Genomic DNA, 26,119 nt, shown 5'->3' on the forward strand with positions numbered 1-26,119 from the left:
TGCCTTACCTGTGATGGTGATGGTCCCCAGCATATTTTAAGTAGCACTACTGTACAGGAGATCAGCTTAGCGGGTCCCTGCCCTCCCCAGCAGACGCCTCGTCTCCTTCCTGCCAATCCCGGGTGGTCTCGGTGGGATCAGAGCGGACTGAGCGCCCAGCCACTCCCGGAGGATCAGGGAGAACAGGAGGTGCCCTCGGAGCTGCCGCAGCGAAAAGCCGAGCGCGGATGCATTTCCCCAGATAATTATAGGCGGACCCCCACCCACGCCCCCACCCAGCCACCCACACGCGGGCTGGCGCTGGCCCCTCCCTTGCTGCGCTCCATGACTTCGGGAGCGCAAACTTCCCGGCCCGGGCTGCGCAAGCAGGGGGTCACGTGCTTCACCTTAAAGCCCTCCCCCGAGCTGGGCTCTGTGAGTAGTCAGCGGGCTCTGCAGAGTCCCGGGAGGGTTTAAAGGGTGCTGGACATGAGTACGATCCTGGAGCGGCAGCATTGGATCTAAACGGTTACCTCATTCCTGGCACCGATTTACTAATACTTCTGTATCTCAGCTTTTTAAATCATTTCAAGGAAATAGCCACACAGACATTAAATTCTCCCTCCATTTTAAAGACTGCATTCTGAATCCTTCTGTTTGTTTAAAGATTGGTGTGGTGCAAAACACCTCCCTTCTTGGCATCTGTAGCATTTTATATTTTCACCATCTGTGTCTTACACATACACACACGTTGCACTGATCTGAGGATTGGCAACTCTCAGTAGGGCTGTTTCCTGAACTCTTTCTTTGAGAAGGGCTGTTAGAAGTGAACTTGTTCCTTCTAACAAGTGCTATCTTCAACACTTGACCAAGGCAACGTTTCAAAAGCAGACTTGAGCATGAGGTCTTTTTCTAAATGGCAGAAGTTAGCTCATCTTTTAGATCAAACTATGCCATGTTCCAATTTTTAGACACGATCACATCTCTAACATGCAAGCACACACCTCGGAATTCAAAGCCTGTGTTAAAAGTTCCGAAGATTTCAGGCAGCCCTAGAACACTTCAATTCTTTCTCATTGAAGCTTCAGGTTTGTTCTTTGTAAAGACATAAGTGACGAATGAGTTGGTGTAGTCTCACAATTTTAATACACTTTTTTTTGTACGCCAATTTTTTGTTAGGGTAGGTCCTTTAGGTCCCCTGGGTTTGTTCCCTTCTTTCATCCTTTCCTTATTTCATGCCTTGCCTGCCTGACCCCATTAACACCAGCTCTTCCCCTACGCAAACAAAAAGGAAAGTTTTACTATTGCACTTCTCTTCAGAGAATGAAGATCTTGTTCATTACTGCTTGGGGCAGGGAGGAGGGAGGGGAGCCTCGGCGTGGACCACAGTGGGCACAGCAAAGAGGAAGGTGGGCGAGGAAAAATGGAAGTCCAGGAGAGCTGTCTGGCATGGCACGTAGTTGCGCCTTTTGGGCACCAGGGGGCGCGATGCACCACACTCAGGCCCAGAGTAAGCAGCGTGAAGGCCGCTTCCTTGCTGGTAACTGGACCTTGTTTAAAAAATCAGCTTCAGCCTCTCCAAAAACCTGGCTTCCGTTTCATATGCTGGCAAATACCCGGCCTGGCGGGAACAGGGAGTGATACGCCTTGTCCTGACTCAGTAAGATATTGCCTGGAAGCTGACTCCCAGACCGAGCCACTGAGCAGCTTCCCAACCTTTTATCTTCTCAGAGAAGTCTCAACTCTAGTTCACAAATTGCTCCAATTGTAATAATGAGTCTGGTGTATGTGAAATGCTGCTAGTACTGAACATCCCTCTGGAGTCCACAGAACCAAGGGGGCAGGGAAGCTTGGCCATTCCTCTCCTCCCAATCCCAGCCCCGGAATGTCCTGGCTGCGCAAATCATGGATAAAGACGTCTTGGGATGTTGTATCAGGGGTCTACATTAGTAAGTCCCTTCCCCAGAGATGTCCCAGGAGTCGTGGGCGATCTGGGATCTCAGGGTTTGGTTCTGCATCATTTCTCAGCACCAGCGGTTGGAGACAACACAGGGCTATCATCTGGTGCCACTTCTGAAATCGAGTCTGCCCTTGCAGAGCAGAATGAATCTCTCCAGCTCCTCTCCTTTCTATCAGTCCAAATTCTAACAATAGGGCAAGCAGTAGCTATTCCACTGAGCTGGGTAGGAAGAAAAATAAAAACACACAAAATGTCACTAGTTACACATTTAATACCCTAAACAACATTTCCAAAGGTCACTGTACTGCTGTTCAGTTTTGGCACTGAAACATTTCTTTTTTTGACGTTCATGAAGATGCTAACGCATCTGATTTGATATTCTTTTTTTTTTTTCTTCTTTTTTTTTTGAGATGATGTCTTGCTCTTGTCACCCAGGCTGGAGTGCAATGACATAATCTCAGTTCACTGCAACCTCTGCCTCCTGGCTTCAAGCAATTCTCCTGCCTCAGCCTCCTGAGTAGCTGGGATTACAGGCGCCTGCCACCGTGCCCTGCTAATTTTTATATTTTTAGTAGAGATGGGGTTTCACTGTGTTGGCCAGGCTGGTCTTGAACTCCTGACTTCAGGTGATCCACCCACCTCAGCCTCCCAAAGTGCTGGGATTACAGGCATGAGCCACTGCGTCTGGCCTGATTTGATATTCTTAAAGAGGCAATTAAAATCACAAGGCAGAGCAATAGATCATGTGGCAAGTTGTAGACTCTCTCAGCCAATGGGTCTCCTTTGATCTCTACCTCTAAGAATGATCAAGGACAGGGTGCATGGCACAGCTGCCAATCAAGCCTCTGTGTGTCTGCATTTACAGAAAAGTCATCAATCAGGATAAAAGCAGGAGTAAAGATGACACCTAAGGTCACTGTCCAATGCAGGAGACTTTCTTTTATCATTTTCATTCTCTGTTTTTGTTAAATCAGGATTTTTAGAGGAAGACATCACCAACCAAAGTGAGAATTACAGGAATTATAATAAGAATTATAATAAGAATTATATAGTTTCGCTGTGTAATACATAGGTGGATGATAGAAAGCGTGTTTTCCCAAATCTGAACGGTTAATTCAACAAATATTTACCAAGTTGTTGCTCTGTATTTATTAAGTGAAACACCCAGAGATCTCATTAGATACTGTCCCTGGCCTCGGGGAGCTCGGTCGTGGGTGGTGGACACGCCCAGTGGCAGGAAGTGGGTGGTGGACACGCCCAGTTAGTGGTGGGAGTGGGCAGCTCCAGTTTGGCTCACCTCTGAGGTAGCCTTGGGTCTCTGAAGGGATGAGGGGACACTCCCCGCCTGGGGCACAAAGGAAGGTGGTCCATAGGGAGAGACAAGCATGGGCAGAGATACCGAGAGCTGGACCTTTGGGCAATCATGAGTGGGTTCCTTACAGCTTTGAGGTTCGAAGTTTACTTGGGGAGGTCCGGGGGTTGGGGGGTTGGGGGGAAGACAATACTGGAGATTAAACTAAAAATATCTATAAAGGGTTTTGAATGACAGGTTAAGGACTTTGTAACAAATTATCCATTAAAAGTGAGCAAAGAATCTGAGTAGCCATTTCTCTAAACGAAATATACAAACAACCAATGAGCACATGAAAATATGTCCAACGTTATTAGCCCTTAGAAAAATGCAAATCAAAACCACCTCACACCCACTAGGGTGACCTTAATAAAAAAGAAAAAAGACAACAGGTTGGGTGTGGTGGTTCACGCCTACAATCTTAGCACTTTGGGAGGCCACAGTGGGTGGATCACCTGAGGTCAGGAGTTCGAGACCTGCCTGGCCAATATGGTGAAATCCCATCTCTACTAAAAATATAAAAATTAGCTGGGCATGGTGGCAGGAGCCTGTAATCTCAGCTACTCAGGAGGCTGAGGCACAAGAACTGCTTGAACCCAGAGGGGCGGAAGTTGCAGTAAGATGATATTGAACCACTGCATTCCAGCCTGGGCGACAAAGTAAGACTGTCTCAAGAAAAAAAAAAAAAAAGACAACAACATAAAGCTGATGTGCCTGGTTTACAAAACAGGGGCAGGTGGCAGGGGGCAAGGAAGACCACAATAACAAGGAATGGAGAAATTGGAAATGGTACAGCTGCTTTGGAAAATAGGTTGGTAGTTCCTCAAAATGTTAAACACAGATTTATTATATGACCCAGCAATTCTCCTAGACATATACCCAAGAGCAATGAAAATATAAACCCACACAAAAACTTGTCCATCAATGTTCATTACAGTATAATATTCCTAGTAACAAAAAGTGGAAGCTACCTAAATATCAACTCATGCAGAGATAAATAAAATTTAGCTTATCTAATGGAAATGGGTTAATAATAAAAATAAATGAAGTACTGAAACATGCCATAACATAGATAACATTGAAAAAACTTTTAAGTGAAAGAAGCTAGTCACCAAAGAGCACACATTGTTTAATTCCATTTACTTGAAATATCTACAAGAGGCAAATCTATAGACATAAAGTAGCTAGTGGTTACTGAGGACTGGGGGTTTTGGCGGGAGAGGGAGTGACAGCTAAGCAGGATGGGGTTTCTTTATGAGGTAATGAAAATGTCCCGGCTGGGCTCATGCCTATAATCCCAACATTTTGGGAGGCTGAGACAGGTGGATCATGAGGTCAGGAGATCGAGACAATCCTGGCTAACAGAGTGAAACCCTACCTCTACTAAAAACACAAAAAAATTAGCCAGGCATGGTGGCACATGCCTGTAATCCTAGCTACTCAGGAGGCTGAGGCATGAGAATCACTGGAACCCAGGAGGCGGAGGCTGCAGTAAGCCGAGATCACGCCATTGCACTCCAGTCTGGGCAACAGAGCAAGACTCCCCAAAAAGAAAGACGGAAGGGAAGGGAAAGGAAGGGAAGGGAAGGGAGGGGAGGGGAGGGGATGGGGGGGGAGGGGAGGGAAGATCATGTCCCACAGTTGACCGTGGGGATGGTTATACAGCTCTGTGAATAGAGCAAAAACCACTGAACTGTGTACTTTAAAGGGGTCAGCTGCATAGTATGTGAATTATAGCTCACAAAAGCTGGTTTGTTTCTTTAAAAAACAACTTTGTGCTGCTGGTTCTGAAGACTATAGGGAACCACTGGAGGCTTGAGGCAGGGGATGGTGGCACTGAATTTACTGCAATTTAGAAAAGGCAACCGGGCTGTGATGACAGGAGGAAGAGACTGAAGGAACAAAACAGATGGATGCAGTAGTGATGAAGGTGAGGGAGGAGTCCAAAGTTACAGTGCCCACAAGATGAATGTGAATCTGTGGGATCACCCGAACGGAGTGATGTCCATGAAATAAGAATGGCCTGGAACCCTGAGGAAGAGGATCTGAAAAAAGGGTGCTGAGAATGGACAGGGATTAGAGGCAATGAGGGGGAAAGGGGCAGCAGAAGCCACATGTGGAGAGGATTAAAACATGGAAGCAGCGGTCCAGTGTGGCAGCACAAAGTAGTGACACAGGCCGGGCGAGGTGGCTCATGCCTGTAATCCCAGCACTTCAGGAGGCCGAGATGGGAGGATCACTTGAGGCCAGGAGTTTGAGACCAGCCTGGGCAACACAGCAAGACCCCATCTCTATAAAAAACAAAAACAAAAATCAAAGCAGTGACACAGGAAGAGAACGCGAGAGGCCTCAGAGTGGGCAGTCTGGAGGCAGGACCAGCAGACAGATGGCTGCAATAAAGCAGGCTACTTTCCTCTTTTTTCCTGAAAAGGAGGGGACTGGGACCACTACACCCAGAATTAAAACCAATATTAGGCTCTCCAACTTCCTTGAAGGATGCTTAGGTATTTAACCCAAATATAAGTGTCACGGAATGGAAGAAAGGACTTGCACACCAAATTCAACCCTCCCTCCCTGGCCTCCTCTCCTCTCATTTTCTCTTTAACCTGGCATCACCCTTGGGGGAAAAGAAGCCAAAAACCAGTAGGGTCTCTTTTCTTCTTGCTGGAAAAGGACAGATGAAATAGAAGGGAGAATCGATGCCCTTGTTATTCCTTTAAATGGACCTTTAGCGCATGTTTGGAGGTTCTAGCAGGGGAGCGCAGCTACCTGTATACCCTTGACCAAAGACTGGTCCTCCTCTATCGGGGATGGTCGTCCTCTTCAACCAAATGCACAGCTTCGGAAGGGACACACGTGGAGCAGTGAGGGAGGAAGGGGACACATGCCTAGCCAGCCAGATCAGCCGAGTCAACCCTGGCCATCAGTGGGGTGACAAATGTCGCAGCCAGATCGCCCTCACTTCCTGTTATTCCTTTGAAATGCTCCAAGATAATTTAAAGTTGAGTGAAATACAGCTCCAAATTGGATAACTGTAAAAGAGGAGATATATTTATCTATCTAGATATCTATCTATATCTAGATAGGTGTAGATAGATGACTAGATAGACAGATAGATAGATATCTGTCTGTATCTATCTATCTATACACACCCCGAATCTGAATGACACTGTCAGGTTATCTACAGGATGGGCAGTCTCTCCTGGACTCAGCGTATTTTCAGGTCTCTGTTGCATGCTATGCACATAGATAAATATCAGCTAATTGAGTGTTATGGTCCAGTTGAACTGGACATATTTGTATAGACATGGTTATTGCTATTCCAAATCCAAGATAAATACTCTGAAGAATAGTTCCTCAAAGGAATTGTTATGATACAACAGAAACACTAAAGGAGAATTTTAAAATCACTTTAAAAAGCAAGGGGAAAATAAACATTAAAAACTCAAATAATAAAAGTGATGTAGAATAAATATTATTTCTCTCCTTATTAAGTCCACATTCATTTATTTCTTTACCTAGGCAATTCTATGAAATAGACCAAATGAAAAGGTATAGATTTATGCGTGAGTATGTTTACAGCTTAGAATGTATAACATTTAGAGTAAGTGTTCTAACAGTAAGGAAACAGTATACTTACCTTTTCAGAAGAATTTATGGCAAAAACAACATGTTTGAAGCAGTTAATTATGAGAAAAATGCCTATATATATAGATTTTTAATTTTTTTTAAAGAAAGATTGGGTCTCGCTACATTGTCCAGGCTGGTCTTGAACTCCTGGCCTCAATCTTCCTACCTCGAACTCCCAAAGTTTTTGGAGTACAAGCGTGAGCCACCATACCTGGCCTGAAAAATGCCTATATTGATCTATAAACCTCCTTGTTCAGGAAAAAAGCAGAAAATAAACTATTCAATATAAACCCAATTTTGCTTTTTAAAATGCATATACAGTGGGGTGTGGTGGCTCATGCCTGTAATCCCAGCACTTTGGGAGGCCAAGGCGGGTGGATCACCTGAGGTCAGGAGTTCAAGACCAGCCTGGCCAACATGGGGAACTCCCGTCTCTACTAAAAATATAAAAATTAGCCAGGTGTAGTGGCAGGCACCTGTGATCCCAGCTACTCAGGAGGCTGAGACGGGAGAATCTCTTGAACCCAGGAGGGGGAGAATGCAATGAGCCGAGATCATGCCACTGCACTCCAGCCTGGGTGACAGAGCAAGAAGACCCTGTCTCAACAAATAATAAAATAAATAAATAAATAAAATGCATATATACCTGTACATTTAAGGATGATGATAAAAGTAAGTAAGTAAGGCTCAGAAATAAAAGTAGCAAAGAAACCACGGTGGAATTCGGGACAATTTCTGTCTCCATTTTTTTTATATTTTACAAATCGACAATAAAGCCTTGCTACTTTTATGACTGGAAGTCAAACACATTACCCACAGAGTCATGGACTGTACATGCCGGTCCAGCGCTGGCCCAGCCCTGAACTCAGAAGGGTGAAACAGGGCAATATCTTTGGTTTTCTATCAAAAATTCAGATGATCTAAATCATGAACGTAAACTCTCCAATCACTGAAACAGCTCAATTAGCAAATTTAAAGCAGATGAAAATCAAAGTGTGATTCTTTAATATAATGAAATAACTGGGTATGGTGGTGTGCACCTGTGGTCCCAGCTATTTGAGGGGGCAAGGCAGGAGGATCGCTTGAGGCCAGGAGTTCAAGACCATCCTGAGCGACAGAGTGAGACCCTATTTCAAAATTAATCAATTAGTTAATAATAAAAATAACAGGCCGGGCGCGGTGGCTCAAACCTGTAATCCCAGCACTTTGGGAGGCCGAGACGGGCGGATCACGAGGTCAGGAGATCGAGACCATCCTGGCTAACACGGTGAAACCCCGTCTCTACTAAAAAAAACAAAAATCTAGCCGGGCGAGGTGGTGGGCGCCTGTAGTCCCAGCTACTCGGGAGGCTGAGGCAGGAGAATGGCGTAAACCTGGGGGGCGGAGCTTGCAGTGAGCTGAGATCCGGCCACTGCGCTCCAGCCTGGGCGACAGAGCGAGACTCTGTCTCAAAAAATAAATAAATAAATAAATAAATAATAATAATAATAAAAATAACAAAATAAGAAAAAACTTGCCCTACTACCAAATTTGTTCAGATACATAGGAATAGGAATCAGATTCTTTCCTGAGTGCTGTGTGGTCCGTATCTTCTATTCATCTTAAAATTCTGTACACCTGTCTCTGGTATAGTTAAAAGACGATTCAAGGTCTGAAAAGTTTCTAGTTCTGGGCCTTCTGCTAGCTATAGGACCAGGTGTGAAGTATTTAAACCTCTGGGCTTCAATTGATGGGAGAATAAAAATTACACCTGTAGTCGTGTTATTCTGAGGTGCAAATAAAGGTAAACACTTCTGAGTATATTCTAGAAGAAGAATATTGGCTATTATGCTTACCTTAAATCATGTATTCTCAAATGAGGGTGATATTGCCCTCAATGGGGTGAAAATTGGTTCATGGGGAGGGTGGCTAAAAACAATCTTACACATTCTATAAAAAATAAGAAAGTCCCTTTATTGTAAATTTCTCAGGAGTGCATTGTAATAAAATAAGCATCTTGTTGGCTGGAATTAATAAGCCTAATGCAACACCTATACATCACTTCATTCAAGTGGATTCAACATGGTACTGGGAGACTGGCAAATTCAAATTCTGCCTTTAGGAATTTTGTGGATGTTCCCCCCAGATACAGGTTGAGTATCCCCTGCTTGGGACCAGAAGTGTTTGGGATTTTGGATTTTTTCAGATTTTGGAATATTTGCATTATACACACTGGCTGAGCATCCTCAATCTGAAAATCCAAAATGCTGCCAAGAGCATTTCCTTTAAGTATCATGGTGGCACTTAAAATGTTTCAGATTTTTGGAGCATTTGGGATTTTCGATTTTCAGACTAGGGATACTCAATCTGGTTTTTCTTAAATTTTTTTTTTTTTTTTTTTTTTTTTACTTTTCATTTTATTTTTATTTTTTTCCCTAAACAATAAGTGATATAGAATCAACCTGTGTTTTCCATCGAGGGTTGGTAGAATCCATGAAAGAGGAACCCACAGATAGGAAGCACCAATTGTAATCCCAAAAAGAGAACAAAGAGGGAAATGGGGGAAAAATTTTCCCAGAAATGAGGTACATGAGTTTTTCTTTTCTTTTCTTAGAGACAGGGTCTCACTCTGTCACCGAGGCTGGAGTGTAAATGGTGAGACTCATTGCAACCTCAACCTCCTGGACTCAAGCGATTCTCCAGAGCCTGAGCGTCTGGATAGCTGGAACTACAGCCATGCACCACCACACCTAGATAATTTCTTTTATTTTTATTTTTTTATAGAGACGGGGTCTTGCTGTGTTGCCCAGGCTAGTCTCAAACTCCTGGGCTCAAGTGATCCTCCCACCTTGGTCTCCCAAAGCACTGGAATTACAGGCATGAGTCACTGCGTCCAGCCAAGTGCATGAGTTTCTAGATTGAAAGAGCTTAAAGAACCCAGCACATTGAATGGAAACAGATTCACGTGGAGAGTCCTCATTACAAGATATTCAGAAGACTGAAGACCAAAAGGAGTCCATGAGCTACACAAGGGATGAAGACTCAAAACAGCCTCAGATTCCAACGGACAGACATGTATCAAGGTGACACTGACACAGAATCCAAAGGTATTTGAACATACTCAACGGAAATGGACTTGATTAGGGGAATATTTAGGACCAAGATTTTGACAAGCATGCGGAAGACATCACACTTTTTGTTCATTGTCCTAGTCCATTTGGGCTGCTGTAAAAGCACCATATAAACCAGGTGGCTCATAAACAACGAACACTTTTATTTCCCACAATCCTGCAGGCTGAAAGTCAGAGATCAGGAGGCCAGTGTGGTTGGGATCTGGTAATCCCAGATTCTTCTGGACTGCAGACTGCTCCCTGTAACCTCACATGGTGAAAGGGAAGTGGCCCCTTTTATAAGGACACTAATCCCATTCATGAGGGTCCCACCCTCATGACATAAGTACCTCGCAAAGGCTCTCCCTCCAAATACCACATCACCTTAGAGTTAGGATTTCGACATGTACGTCTGGGTGGACACAAACCTTCAGTCCATAATGCTAAGCTTACACAGTGAGACCACAGGGCTTGCGGCTCAGAGCTCAGCAGGAGGCTGCTTGGGAGCAGACCCTGGCTCTGCTCCCTGATTATTTGGTTGGACACTATGAATCTGCCACTTGATTTACAGCTAACAGTTATCTGGAAAGCAGGAATTCTCTTGCTCGAATCTCTAGCTACCGCATTGTGTAAGGGTGTATGCTAATTATCTTGTGGAGTGAAGTACCAGAAGGGTGACTGATCACTCCAGGGTTAGAAATCCATGTCAACATATATTGATGCTTTCTTCACTTTATTTGACTTTAGCTCATTTTGCAACATCCTTGAGGGAAGGGACTCTCTTATACCAGCAGTCACATACTTCAGTATCAATAACTCATGTCCTCCAGTCAATTCTTTCAGTACATAATATTTGGCTTAAAGCAAACTAAGTTGTTCTCATGTTTTAAAGAGTCTGAGAAAGAAACTGTTCTTAAAAGTGGGGATACTGCAATTGAAACCCAGTGATGTTTGGCAAGCTTCCATCGAGCACATTCCTATCTGAAATATATATAAGCCCTGGCGTTTTTCTTTTAATGTGAGACAGGTTATTTTCTCAGGAGATGTTTTGCCTAGAGAAAAGATTAAAGAAAAGACATGATAAATGTTTTCAAATACTTAGAGGGCTGCCATGTGGAAAAAGGAGGTGAGTTTATTCTGTGTAGTTCCAGAAGGCAGCCCTGGGAACAGAGAAGAGCAGTTGGAGGGAGGCATATTTTAGCTCCAGGGGAATAAATGGCTTCCTTTTATGGAGAAAACTCTGCAAACCTTCAAGTGGTTAAGCAGAAGAGCCTCCTGCACAGGGGTAGGCTCCTGGTTCAGAGAGCCTCAAAGCTCCCTTCTACTAACACTTCTCTGGTCCCAAATCTGACTTTCAAAGTGGGTCAATCATGGAGGTGGTGTTATGAGCTGAACTGTGTCCCCCTCAAATTCACATTTGAAGTCCTAACTCCCAGTACTTCAGAAAGTCACTGCATTTGGAGACAGGGTCTTTCATGAAGTGATTAAGTTAAAATGAGGCCATTAGCCTGGCCCTAATAAGAGCAGGAGTCCTGGCCAGGTGCGGTGGCTCACGCCTGTAATTCCAGCACTTTGAGACGCCGAGGCGGGCTGGTCACTTCGGGAGGCCAAGGTGGGTGGATAACTTGAGGTCAGGAGTTCGAGACCATCCTGGCCAACATGGTGAAGAGTAGAATCCTGTCTCTACTAAAAATACAAAAATTAGCCAGGTGTGGTGGTGCACACCTGTAATTCCAGCTACTCGGGAGGCAGAGACAGGAGAATCACTTGAAACCAGGAGGTGGAGGTTGCAGTAAGCCGAGATCATGCTACTGCACTACAGCCTGGGTGACAGAGCAAGACTGTGTCTCAAAAAAAAGGAATAGACATCCTTATAAGAGGAAACTTGGACACACCAAGAGACCAGGAATGTGCACATGCACAGAGGAAAGACCATGTGAGGATACAGTGAGAAGGTGGCCGTCTGCAAGCAAAAGAGAGGCCTCAGGAGGAACCAAACCTGCAACACCAAGATCTCAGACCTCCAGCCTCCAGAACTGTGAGAAAATAAATTTCTGTTGTTTGAACCACCAGTCGAGTATTTTACCATGACAACCTTAGCAAATTAATACAGGAGGATAATGACCTTGTGCTTGCGGATGGTCTAAATATTGCATGTCCATGTTAAGACACATGAAAGCAACCAGTTCATTTGACTGATTAAATCTAGCACATAGCACTTTTCACCTGAATGACTAATGCATGCACTGGTTAACACTAGAGGTCGGGGGAAAACTACCTGATATCGGGCTGTACTGACGCTTGAACTACAGAGCAATTTGAAAACAATTCAAAGCATGATATGCAGGAATAAATCTTGATTAACAGACTAAACAGTTGTTGAATTTTAAGCCCAGAGAATATATCTTTAGACGTTATCAAAGCATCCTTTTCTCTATGATACAGTTTGTGTCCCCACCCAGATCTCACCTTGACCTGTAGTTCTCATAATCCCGTAATCCCCATGTTTAATGGGAGGAACTCAGCGGGAGGAAATTTAATTAAAAGTGACCCTCATGCTTTTCTCTTGACAGTGAGTGAGTTCTCATGAGATCTGATGATTTTATAAGGGGTTCTTCCCCCTTTTGCTCTCCACTTCTCCTTCCTGCTGCCATGTGAAGAAGGATGTGTTTGCTTCCCCTTCCACCATTATTCTTAAGTTTTCTGAGGCCTCCCTTGCCCTGCAGAACTGTGAGTTAAATAAACCTCTTTCCTTTTTAAACTACCCAGTCTTGGGCAGTTCTTCACAGCAGTGTGAGAATAGACCAATACACTATAATATAGGGACACTGTGCTCTAGACTGCATCATTGCCTTAACCATATAAAAGTTACTATAAATTAGGTGACACTGAAACTGTTTTACTCTCAAGGTGAATCAGTCCTTGAGAAAATGTCTAAAAGATTTTCATTCCATAAATAAAACAGCCACTCCAGTCTGAATGTTTGTGTCCCTCCCTACAAAAAAATTTCGTATGTTGAAACCTAATCACCAAGGTGATGGTATTAGAGGGTGGAGCCTTTGGGAGGCAATCAGCCTTGGGGTGGAGCACTCATGAATGGGATTAGTGCCTTCATAGTGCCAGGCTTAAGGGAGTTTGTTCCCTCTGCCCTTCTGCCACATGAGGACACATAGGTAGCACCATCTAGAGAAAGTGGGACCTCACAAGACTCTGATTCTGCTGGTGCCTTGATCTGGGACTTCCCAGCCTCCAGAACTGTAAGAAATAAATTTCTGTTGCTTACAAATTACCTGGTCTAAGGTATTTTGTTATAGCAGCCTGAACAGACTAAGACAATAGCTAAAATAATTGCATATTTCCATTAGTGGCTTAATTACAGAGAGCCACTCCTTGTGGACCACCTCAGTCCCTTCAAGAAAAAGGGCCTAAATCCTTTTTTTCTTTTTTTGAGACAGAGTCTCACTCTGTTGCCCAGGCTGGAGTGCAATGATGTGATCTTGGTTCACTGCAACCCTCGCCTACCGGGTTCCAGTGATTCTCCAGCTGCGTGCCACCATGCTGGGCTAATTTTTGTATTTTTAGTAGAGACGGGGTTTCACTATGTTGCCCAGGCTGGTCTCAAACTCCTGACCTTGTGAGCCACCTGCCTCAGCCTCCCAAAGTGCTGGGATTACAGGTGTGAGCCACCGTGCCCGGCAGAAAAGGGCCTAATTCTTAGACTGCGACTTGGGCAAGCCTACAGGCTGACTTGCCTGGTTCCTTCTCAAATGGGACAGAACATGGACCCAATTTGAAAGTGGACTTGAGTGGCCTCTGAATAATAGAGATTTATAGGCCGGGCGCGGTGGCTCAAGCCTGTAATCCCAGCACTTTGGGAGGCCGAGACGGGCGGATCACGAGGTCAGGAGATCGAGACCATCCTGGCTAACACGGTGAAACCCCGTCTCTACTAAAAACTACAAAAAACTAGCCGGGCAACGTGGCGGCGCCTGTAGTCCCAGCTACCCGGGAGGCTGAGGCAGGAGAATGGCGTGAACCCGGGAGGTGGAGCTTGCAGTGAGCTGAGATCCGGCCACAGCACTCCAGCCTGGGTGACAGAGTGAGACTCCGTCTCAAAAAAAAAAAAAAAATAGAGATTTATAGGTAACATCTCCAAAGCTGACTGAAAATCTTTAGGGCAAGCAGCTATAGCATTTACCAACTTCTTCCCCCAATCCCTGGCTATTACCAATCCTTATTACACAGTCCTGACCTGCCAGTCATTCAGCAGAACACATACAGGAAGATGAGAGGATGGCGTTTGGTGGCTACATTTGTGAAGGTATTTTCTTATTCTTTGACACCAAAAGGATTATGTTTCAAGATATTCTTGAATAAAATTCCCTTCTTGAACTTTTTAATTAAATTAAAACTTCAAATCTAGAAAATGGTTTTTAAGATCAGATTAGAGACCAGGCGCGGTGGCTCATGCCTGTAATCCCAGCACTTGGGAGGCTGAAGTGGGTAAATCACTTGAGGTTAGGAGTTTGAGACCAGCCATGGTCAACATGGCAAAACCCCATCTCTACTAAAATACAAAAATTAGCCAGGTATGGTGGTGTGTGCCTGTAATTCCAGCTACTCAGGAGCCTGAGGCAGGAGAATTGCTTGAACCCAGGAGGCAGAGGTTGCAGTGAACTGAGATTGCACCACTGTACTTCAGCCTGGGTGACAGAGGGAGACTCTGTCTTCAAAAAAAAAAAATTAGAAAAGCCATAAAAGTATTTCTATAAAAAGGCATAATGGAATTACCAAGTGGATTGCTGCCTGCCTAAGGTCACTTGGGTGTCTTCATTAACTAATCCACTATTTTCTTTTTCATGCCCAGATAACTAGTAATACTGATATTAGCCACAGAATCTCGGAGACGAGTGGGGATGCTCATTTCATAGATGAAAACTGACTTGCAATGAGATAAAGAAACGTACTCAAACCAAGATCACGCAAAAAACAGTAATTAAAGCACTCCTAGCCGTGTCTAGCCCCCTGGAATTAGTTGATGTGTGAAGGGGAGAAAGGGTGAACAGAAGTCGTGCTGTCCTTCTTCCTCACTCCTTTTGTTAAGTCAAAAGGAAAAAGAAAAGTTCACTGCACTGTCAGACTTGAATATAGTTCAGAGAAAAACATCTTGACTGCTGATTACGGAAAAATAAGTGTGTTTCTTTAAGGATGAAGGCAGTGAAATATTTGTACCAGAAATCTGTCAATGACATAAGTAATTTCAGTGCAGCCACACTAAAAATAATTGCTGCAGAGCAGGAGAATGAATTAAAACCAGTTCCCAGAAATCGCATAGCATAGTACTTTTACCTAAGTTCAAGGCCTATTTTGTGTGTGTTCCCTCCAGTCTTCAAAACATTACAAAACAGGATACAGCTTGAGAAAATGTCATGAATAATGTTGTATTTGAATTACCAAAGTATGTGCGAGGGGGACCCCTCTCTTTGTCTATTGGGCACTTGTGTTTGATAGTGTTACTAGGAATCTGCATCTCATCACGTGCAGGTCAGGGTCTGATTTCATGTTGCCAGGCAACACCTGGCTAACCAACAGCAAGCACCTGTGAGAACCCAGCATGGTGCAGTCCTGAAAAGGGTCTGGCTTTTTAAGTGCGGATGCAACAAAGGAAAGAGAGCCTTGGATAAAACATACAAAGCCGCAGTCTTTAAGCAGGAAATGAATTGATACAGAGTTAAAGCCAACAAATCCTCCTCACCTAGATGATTATAAATGTAATACCGTGAACTCCATCTGAAAACTGTGTCTTCATTTATTCAAATATTTGCTGAGCACTTCCTCTATTCCAGCTACTGGTTCAGGCTCAGAGGATTCAGCACTGAACAAAACAGGCCCCCTCATCCCATCTCCTGCCGTGGACCACCCTCCGAATCCCCATCCCAAGAAATCTCTGCTCTCATGATTCTTTTTTTTTTGAGATGGAGTCTCCCTCTTGTTGGCCAGGCAGGAGTACAGTGGTACGATCTCAGCTCATAGAAACCTCCACCTCCCAGGTTCAAGCGATTCTCCTGCTTCAGCCTCCTGAGTAGCTGGGACTACAGGCGTCCACCACCATGCCCAGCTAATTTTTTTGTATTTTTAGTAGAGATGGGGTTTCACTGTGTTAGCCAGGATTGTCTCGATCTCCTGACCTCATGATCCACCCGCCTTGGCCTCCCAAAGTGCTGGGATTAGAAGCGTGAGCCACCACGCCCGGCCATCCTTATGAGTCTTATATTTTATTTTATTTTTTGAGACAGGGTCTCAATCTGTTGCCCAGGCTGATACAGTGGTGTAATCACGACTCACTGCAGCCTCAAACTCCTGGGCTCAAGTCAAGCGATCCTCCCACCTTAGCCTCCCAAGTAGCTGGGAATACAGGCGTGCACCACCACGTCCAGCTAATTTTTTTAAATGTTTGTAGAGACAAGGGTCTTACTATGCTTCCCAGGCTGGTCTCGAACTCCTGGACTCAAGTGATCCACCCTCCTCGGCCTCCCAAAGTGCTGGGATTACAGTTGTAAGCCACCACACCTGGGCTTGATTCTTGTATTTTAGACCAAGTGAAGGTGAGAGACAGATGTCAAATGCCAGATGTTAACAACTGGTGTGGAGAAAAGGAAAGGAGGAGTGGAGGGCTGTAAAGTGGGTGACAGGCACATCTAGCAAGATACCAGTGATGTCACAATTTGAAAACTGAAATAGAAAAGGAATCAAATCATAAAAATAATCCTTTTGGGCACAGAAAGCAGCCTCTTGCAGAGAAACAGGTATGGGGTGGGGGGGTCATCTTTGAAGAGGCTCAGAGCAGCTCTTAGGGTGCCTACTATACAGATAAAGTTATTAAATGTTCAAAGCAAGGAAGAACGACTTTTAACTCAGAATGGATTTTCTGTAAGGTAACAAGATCTGTAGGGAGGGCTGGAATTATCTAGCGGTAACCTTTCAGTCTTTCTGTTTCCCAGAGGAACTGTACACCAGGAGCTGGTGGATTCAAATGGCAAATTTAATAAAAGCAGACCATGACATTAAGCGCCATTAGAAAAATGAAATTCTCTATAGTGTTGTATTTGTTACTATATCTGGGGGAAAATACTCAGATGTAGAAAAGTGGAATCCTGTAAAACGTTAAGAAATACCCTCTCAAAGGCTTCTGCTTTAAGCGACAGCATTTTGAGGCTTTTTGTTTTTTATTTTTCCCCGGGGGGTGGGGGGTGTGATCACAGCTGGTGTCACAGTGGTGGCCCACGTGCAGACACCAGGAGCTGCCTCTATACCATTCTCTGATTAGCGTAACAAGGCCTGGTTCATCTGGTCACTGGCTGACAGTTTTAAAGCAGCTGGCCCCAGAGTGGTAAATGCCAAGGTCAGAGCACCCAGCTGCTTCCTGCTCCGTTGCTGCTGGTGTAAATATCCTCAACTCAGGGTACGCAAACGGTGTGAAGCCCCTGTGAAGAAAAATTATTTAAGGCCGGCTGTGGTGGCTCATGTCTGTAATCCCAAGACTTTGGGAGGCCGACATAGGAGGAAGCTTGAAGTCAAGAATTTGAGACCAGCTTGGGTAACATGGCAAGAACCTGTTTCTACAAAAGCATTTTTAAAAAATTGTCTGGTGCAGTGGCACATGCCTGTAGTCTTAGCTACTGGGAAGGCTGAGGCAGAAGGATCACATGTGTCCAGAAGTTTGAGGCTGCATTAAACCATGATTGCACTACTGCACTCCAACCTGGGCGACAGAGCAAGGCCCTCTTAAAAAAAAAAAAATCCTAAAGCTAAGGAAGAGACTGCCATTGTTTGTTTGCTCACAGAAACAAATGTGACCTGTGAAGGTTGGAGAAAAGGTGGTTTTCACATGCTTTAAAATGTTTGCTGTATGTACTCTGCAGAGAGGCAAATCTCAAAAAGAAAACAAATAACAGCGTTGTAAGTGATTAATTCAAACGTATGAAGACCTGAGATAATCACTGGATTCCTTGTATATGGCAATGAGTTTTGCAGACACTTTATTTCAAAATCAAATATGCTATTATTAAAATAAATAAAGTATTGTTTTTTGAGTAATTGATTTTCCTCAACTGTTTGGGGGAAAAGAAACCATCTGCCTAACAGATACTAAGATTGAATTTCACGTCTAAATTTTCAAAGTTGTTCTTATTTCCAAAAGTTGAAAAAAAAAAAAAAAAGAAAAAGAAAAAAGAGACAGGGTTTCACCATGTTGCTCTGGCTGATCTCAAAATCCTGGACCCAAGTGATCTGCCTGCCTTGGCCTCCCAAAGTGCTGTGATTACAGGCGTGAGCCACCACACCTAGTCTGCAAAAGTTTTAAATCAAAAATTGGCCTCAGCCCAAGATACGATGCTTTAAAAATCATTCTTGTTTAGTGTTTTTTTTTTTTTTTTTTTTTTTAAACAAAACTCTTGTTTTGTTCTTGTTGCCTAGGCTGGAGTGCAATGGCGTGATCTCAGCTCACTGCACCCTCCGTCTGCCTCCTAGGTTCAGGCGATTCTCCTGCCTCAGCCTCCGGAGTAGCTGGGATTACAGGCATCTGCCACCATGCCCGGCTGATTTTTTGTATTTTTGGTAGAGACAGGGTTTCACCATGTTGGCCAGGCTGGTCTCAACCTCCTGACATGAGGTGACCCACCCGCCTCGGTCCCCCAAAGTGCTGGGATTATAGGCATGAGCCACCACGCCCAGCCTCTTGTTTGGGTTTTTAACAAAGAAAAGACCATACAAGCCATAGACTATAAAACGATTGATAATTTGGGTTGGGGAAAGGGAGTTTTTCTTTTTTTTTTTTTTCCATCTTTTCAGCAGAAGCAGATTTGCCCAAAACTAATGGCACTTGTGCAGTCTCTGGGAATCCTGGGAATAGCACAACATGACAGCACTTTTTAGTTAGGCAGAGGAAGCCCAGCTGCATTTCTATATAAGCAGTTTGTATAAACTGAAAATCCCAAAGCTCAGAAGAAAGGGACCACTCACCAAGACTAAGTAATTAGTTGTGTGTATTTTCATTATAAATAAATGTTTGTGTCCATGCCGCATTGTGTGTGCTCTCATAGAAGGCCAAATGACATAATCAAGCCCCCTCCCAAAACCTACATATATTGGACCCTGCTGTACAGTTTAAACAATATTTAGTATGCAGTTCCTTCTTTCTAACATTTAAGAAAGTTTACAAAGAAGCAGAATTCTGTTTTCATTATAGGAGGAGGGTTGGTTCTGAATTACCAGTATTTCCAGTTTTAGAGCAAGTGAGTCAAGATGGGGAAAATAATGTCACCTCTGGCTTTGTCTAAATACTGTCTGCCGCTGTAAAGTAAAAACCCTCCAGCAGGAATGGTCCTTGTTCATTATTTTCTCCCATCGGTTGATCTTGCTATTTTATCTACAGCAGGACCAAATTCCACTGTGGACTAATCCTCCCAGGGACAAAAATGAGTAAGCCCTCTTCTTATTTAAGTGGACAGTGGTAGAAACAAAGGAGTCCCAAATCCTACAGGTCAGTGTCACAGGCCAAATTATGCCTTTGTCTATACTACAGCAAACTGTCATGTAGAATTCTGATTTCTGGAAGCAACCATAAAACCTAATCATGAGTGGCCGGGCACGGTGGTTCACGCCTGTAATCCCAACACTTTGGGAGGCTGAGGCGGGCGATCACCTTCAGTCAGGAGTTCAAGACCAGCCTGGCCACATGGTGAAACCCTGTCTCTAATAAAAATACAAACATTAGCCGGGCATGGTGGTGCATGCCTGTAATCTCAGCCACTTGGGAGGCTAAGGCAGGAGAATCGCTTGAACCCGGGAGGCGGAGGTTGCAGTGAGCCAAAATCATGCCACTGCACTCTAGCCTGGGTGATAGAGCAAGACCCTGTCTCAAAATAAACAAACAACAGCAAAAACAAAAAATGTGTATTAATTACTACTTTTCCACAGTGGGGCATGATGGCTCACGCCTATAATCCCACCGCTTTGGAAGGCTGAGGCGGGCATATCACTTGAGGTCAGGAGTTCAAAACCAGATTGGCCAACATGGTGAAACACTGTTTCTACTAAAAGTACAAAAATTAGCCAGGTGTGGTGGCACGTCCCAGCTACTCAGGAGACTGAGGCAGGAGAATCACTTGAGCCGGGGGTAGGGGGAGGGTGCGGGGAGGCAGACGTTGCAGTAAGCCGAGCTCGAGCCACTGCTCTCCAGCCTGGGTGACAGAGTGAGACTCCGTCTCAAAAAATAAAAAATAAAAATCATCACCCTTCCTGCATGGGGGATTTGATATTTGCTCAGACCTCTGAGGCCATGGTCAGAGGCCTGGGTCACCTCAGGGAGATGATGGAATAGTCACAGGGGAGAGACTGAATCACTCACTGTGAAAATCGGTGTTTACCCACGTGGCTGAAATGTAAAAGAAATCACAACTGGACTAAGGGAAGATAACCTTAAGACCTCCAGTAAACATGCCGCAGATTAAAAAAGAATTTCCAGGCTATTCGGGATTCTATGAAAAAAACGTGTGTCCCTGCCCCATCCCTCCCTCCTCTTATCCATCCTACAGATAAGCTAAGTCAGACAAGAAGCCTCCGGCACCCCCTTGGTGGCACAGTTCAGTGATCACACGTTGTCCACTACATACTTTCTAAACTCCATTCTGCTTTCAGGGCCCTGTTGTCTGGCCCCGTTTCCCTTCTGGGCTTTCATTCTACACCCTTCAATAAAAACTGGGGCCAGGCTGTTCCAACACACCAGCCTCCGAACCTGCCCTGCACAGTCAGCGCACAGCGGTTAAGTGGTTTTGGAATCTGCTGATCTGGATTTGCCTCTTGGGAACAATATTACCTACTTCGTAGGGTTGCTGTATCTATTAAAGGTGGTAACACACAAAAGGCACCTCTCTGGGCCCTATAATAAAAGCACATAAAGTGTTGGCTGTTATTATTCTCCTCACTTTTGCTGGCATTCCTTGTTTAGACACATCTAAATCCAGCCTCCTCCTAATCTCCCCTCTGACCTCAAGTGACAGCTCCACCTGAACCCTGCAGTTCTCATCCCTTGCACAATTCATTTGGTAGTCACCAAGTTGCCTTGTCTTAACCTTACGGACTTGGCCATAGTAAGCTCACATGTTGCTGGTGCTTGACTTGACTCAAAAGTTAACACGGGAAGGACAAAGCGTTGGACTTGGGAATTTGAGTTGGGTCCATTCCAATCATTTGGGTGAAAATTATTTGAAACTCTCACACTAGGTCATGCAAATACTCCGCCCGTGAGACTGTGTATATTTCTAACTTTATATTGTGCCTGTGGTGCTATATACAGATAAGTATTCCCACCAACTTCAAAAGCAGCTCCCTGCTTGAAGCAGCTCTGTGGGGGCATCAAACAAGAAGAAAAACAGGTTCCACATGTTTGAAGAATCTCATCTAAGTGAGGCGATGTTGAATCTCCTGTGAAAGGATTTTTCCCTTCATTTGTCTCTCTTATTCATGTTACATGAATCAATTTACCGTATGCCGAATCATCATTTTACATATCTTTGATAGCGGTTACGGGTTATCCCTTTATTTATGATTAAATGAAACAATGAACTCAGAGTAGACAAAGGTCCTTCTTCAACATGCAGCCTTTCACTTTTCACAAAAGACTTACTGGTCCATATGCGCTCAATTCTGACCTTAAGATGTGGTTCCCCACTCCCCATATGGGTAAAAATCAGATCCCAATACTGTGTCCAAATGATCACTCTTCACTAACCATGCCTCGAGGATCTCTAGGCTCAAGAGCTATAAAACGTGCAGCACATCATAGTTTAAGCAAAGAGGGGTATGTGCAGAAAAAGTTGTGCAAGTATAGCAGGCTCCTCTATAGAGAGAGAGATACTGTTAAAGCAACCATGACTTCTGTTTCCAACAAGAACTCACATATAACTTCAGACAAGTAGCTGGGACAGAGCAACAATAATTTAAAAAGCATCAAGTTCCAGATAAGAAAAAGGAAACATAACTTCAAGGTCTAAGTATAGGGGGTATCCAAATGGTCAGATAAGTACTTCCTTTTGTAACCAATTGATTGTTTCTGCTATTAACGTCAATCCACCACCAGGCAGTATGACAGAGTATTTTCTGCTGAGTTCAAAGTTTGTTGCAAGTGCTGTGTGCCTTCCAGTGCCTGGAGAGGCAGCTTACCATCTGTGACAATGACTTCTTCTTCCTCCTGGCCATTTAGGGCTCCTTGACCGTTCCGGGCTCCTTCCTGGTCATTCAGGTCACCCTCCTGGAGGCTGAGCTCGTCTTGCTCAGCTACGCCATTGATGGTGGACAGCTGACCATTCTTCTGTAGGAGCTATGGGAAAGACAAAGCCATAGAAACTTAATTTCGGTCCTCATGACCAAGTCAAGAAACAAGGCATTAACTTCCAGAATATAAAGCAGTGAAAGAAGAAATACAGAGAAAAGGAAGTTCAGAAACAATGAAGAGTTAAGTCTTACATTTGTCTGAAAGATCCAGCTACCTTACAAGCAGACAGGGCCTTGACAGGGAAAGTGTGCCCAGGAGCCATTTATCCACTCATTAATTCATTCATTGGAACACCAGACACATACACTCACCTTTCCAGACCTATTTCAGATACAAACATTAATAAATCAGATGTGTTTCCCAAAGCTTTGAGCTTACAAATTACTATGGAAGGCACACTTAAAAACCCCTTTTTTACTTTAAAATAATAAATAATGTTTCCTTGTGATTAGATGCAGGTTAAACATAATTGACTGAACAAGTCAGAAGGCAGACTTTTAAACAAATAATTACTAAACTGCAGTTGTGGAAACTGTCATAAAGGAGGCATACATAGAACAAATAATAATAATAAACAGAGCCCTTTTTGTTAAAAAAACAAACAAACAAACAAACAAAAAAAACCAAAAAACAAACCAGCCCTAACCGAGGCTGGGGTGTCCAGGACTTCTCTGAGGAAGTAATGGTAAAGCTGAGATCTCATTTCCACAGGCAAGGGCTGCGTGAGAAAAGGGTAAAGGGGGTGCAGAGAAGGGAGGCCCCTTGGTGCGAAGGCCAGTGCTCCCAGAGCCCAGCAAGCAAACAAGACACATATAACACGTGCATTTGGGTCATTGCTTTTTCCTTAAAAATATTACTACAATGGTCATTTGCAATCCTCCCCACAGGATGCCCTATGCAATCGATGGCATCAGTTTCAAAATCAGCAGGCATGGCCAGGCGAGGTGGCTCACGTTTGTAATCCCAGCACTTTGGGAGGCTGAGGCGGGCAGATCACGAGATGAGGAGTTCAAGACCAGCCTGGCCAACACAGTGAAACCCCGTCTCTACTAAAAATACAAAAAAATTAGCCAGGCATGGGGGCGCATGCCTGTAGTCCCAGCTACTCGGGAGGCTGAAGCAGGAGAATCACTTGAACCTGGAGGTGGAGGTTGCAGTGAGGAGAGATCGAGCCACAGCACGCCAGCCTGGGTGACAGAGCGAGAAAAACAAAAAACAAAAAACAAAAACAAAAAAACCTCACAAAATCAGCACGCATGTAGGCATGCCCTTGGTCATATAATACTTTTTTTTTTTTTTTTTTTTGAGATGGAGTCTCACTCTGTCACCCAGACTGAAGTGCAGTGGTGCAGTCTCGGTTCACTGCAACCTCCACCTCCCAGGTTCAAGTGATCCTCCTCCTGCCTCAGCCGCCCACATAGCTGGGATTAAAGGCGTGTGCCACCACGCCTGGCTAATTTTTGTATTTTCAGTAGAGACGTGGTTTCGCCATGTTGGCCAGGCCAGTCTCAGACTCCTGACCTCAAGTGATCCGCCCACCTCTGCCTCCCAAAGTGCTAGGATTACAGGCGTGAACCACCAGGCCCGGCCTGCTCTTGGCCATATTTTTAATCCTGAGAATATAGGTAAAAAAATTTTAAGCCAGTAGAAACAATGACCATTAGGAACCTAAATGTTTCAACATTGTAATATACAACGTTATATATACAGATATCTCATTTATCTTAAAACCAGTGTAGGCAACTGCTATTTCCATTTTATAATAATGACACTGGGACTCAAAGCAATTCTAGTGGGGTGGGGTTGTCTTGCCCCAGGTCACACAGCTCAGGAATGGGAGCATCGTGGCCCGAAAACAGCTCTTGCCACCAACTATTTCCAGGGTTTTTCTGTTTAAGGCTCTCAACATAAAGATAGGTGCCATGTTTTGAAGCTCCTGTTACTACACACAACTATAAAATGACTTAAAGGGTATTCCAGGTCTGGAACAGGTCTGGAAAAGGTCTGGTACAGACCTGCATGCTACAAAGCAATCTCAGCTCCACACTCGGTCTGACATCATTCGATCCTGCTTCCAGGCTAATGAATGACTCTGGCCACACCACTGACTCAAGACCCTGAACCCTGAAGGGACTGAGTTCAAGACACGCAATCCAGAAGCCGTGAGTTGTGCTAAATTGCTTTCACCTGGCTGTTCTTGGCTCCCAGCAAGGCTGTCCTTCAACTGCATGAGCTTCCTCCTGAAATAATACCACTGTAGTTTAATACTTACACTACAGATGGGATTGTTGGCTTCAAAATGCCCATGCTGAGTCCCTTTATTAAACAGAATACTCAGATTACATTTCCACTTAAAGTCTTCTCTTACCAAAATATGAAAGATGGGAATTTTAAATGAAACCTAAAGACAAAAGCAGGGGGTAGGGAATGGAAAAGGGGGTAGTGTGTCTCCACAAAGCCCATCAGCAAAAATGTCAGAGTATTTCCTTTTTTTTTTTGAGATGGATTTTCACTCTTGTCCCCCAGGTTGTGGTCCAATGGCGTGATCTTGGCTCACTGCAACATCCGCCTTTTGGGTTCAAGCGATTCTTCTGCCTCAGCCTCCTGAGTAGCTGGGATTACAGGTGCCTGCCACCATGCCCAGCTAATTTTTCTATTTTTAGTAGAGACGAGATTTCACGATGTTGGGCAGGCTGGTCTCCAACTCCTGATCTCAGGTGATCCTCCTGCTTCAGCCTCCCAAAGTGCTGGGATTACAGGCATGAGCCACTGTGCCCAGTCAAATGTCAGAGTATTTTAACTAAATATCATTGAGTATGTACACACGACTTAGATTTGACTAATAACAGGAAGAAAAGTTGGGGGAGGAAAGCAGGAATCACATATTATTGTGGACTACATGGTAACCCAGTGAATCTTAAACCTAGAAACCGTTGACATAAACAGTTTCATGATATGGCAAACTAAACAGGGAACATAAAAAAGCCATCTTAATACCTCAATTTCAAAGCAATAAACTTTGGTCAGTTGTGCCTCTTGTTTAGGAACCAGAACTCTGAAGTTCTATAGAGTTTAGGGTTCTACAAACTACCTAAAATTATTGAAAAAATTATTATAATCCTTTGTGAATTGTCTAATCCAAGATATCTTTAGTTGGAGCCAAATTGAGTCTCTTTAAACATGAAGACTCTATAGCACACAGGCACAAATTTCTGTCTACTCTTTTAGAAATGTTACCGAGCCGGGCACTGCGATGCGTGCTGTAGTCCCAGCACTTGGGAGACTGAGGCAGGAGGACTGCTTGAGCCCACAAGTTTGAGGCCAGCTTGGACAACATAGAGAGACCCTCGTCTCCAAATAAAACCATAATTTAAAAAAGAAATGTTACACTGGGCGCAGTGGCTCATGCCTGTAATCCCAGCACTTTGGGAGGCCAAGGCGGGCAGATCATGAGGGCAGGAGATCGAGACCATTGTGGCTAACACGGTGAAACTCCGTCTCTACTGAAAATACAAAAAATTAGCCAGGTGTGGTGGTGTGTGCCTGTAGTCCCAGCTACTCAGGAGGCTGAGGCAGGAGAATTGCTTGAACCTGGGAGGTGGAAGCTGCAGCAAGCTGAGATCATGCGCTCCAGCCTGGGCAACAGAGGGAGACTCTGTCTCCAAAAAAAATTTAAAAAAAAAGAGATGTTACACATGCATAGCAAAGTACATTAGATGATAAAAAGAAGGACCCTTGAAAACGAGGTCAAATGCTAGACACCTTATATCCTAAGT

The 26,119-nt window shown here is 44.2% G+C and overlaps 1 protein-coding gene across 1 annotated transcript in view; it reads right to left on the bottom strand.

Moving 5' to 3' along the window:
• AKAP12 (A-kinase anchoring protein 12) overlaps positions 1-26,119 on the bottom strand; it is a 123,167-nt gene that overhangs the window by 33,986 nt on the left and 63,062 nt on the right. Inside the window, 1 exon segment of the mRNA XM_010383598.2 lies at positions 22,232-22,388. Coding sequence (XP_010381900.2) covers positions 22,232-22,388 — 157 coding nt within the window.

This window comes from Rhinopithecus roxellana, chromosome 4 (genome assembly GCF_007565055.1).
Source record: "Rhinopithecus roxellana isolate Shanxi Qingling chromosome 4, ASM756505v1, whole genome shotgun sequence".
Taxonomy (NCBI): domain Eukaryota; kingdom Metazoa; phylum Chordata; class Mammalia; order Primates; family Cercopithecidae; genus Rhinopithecus; species Rhinopithecus roxellana.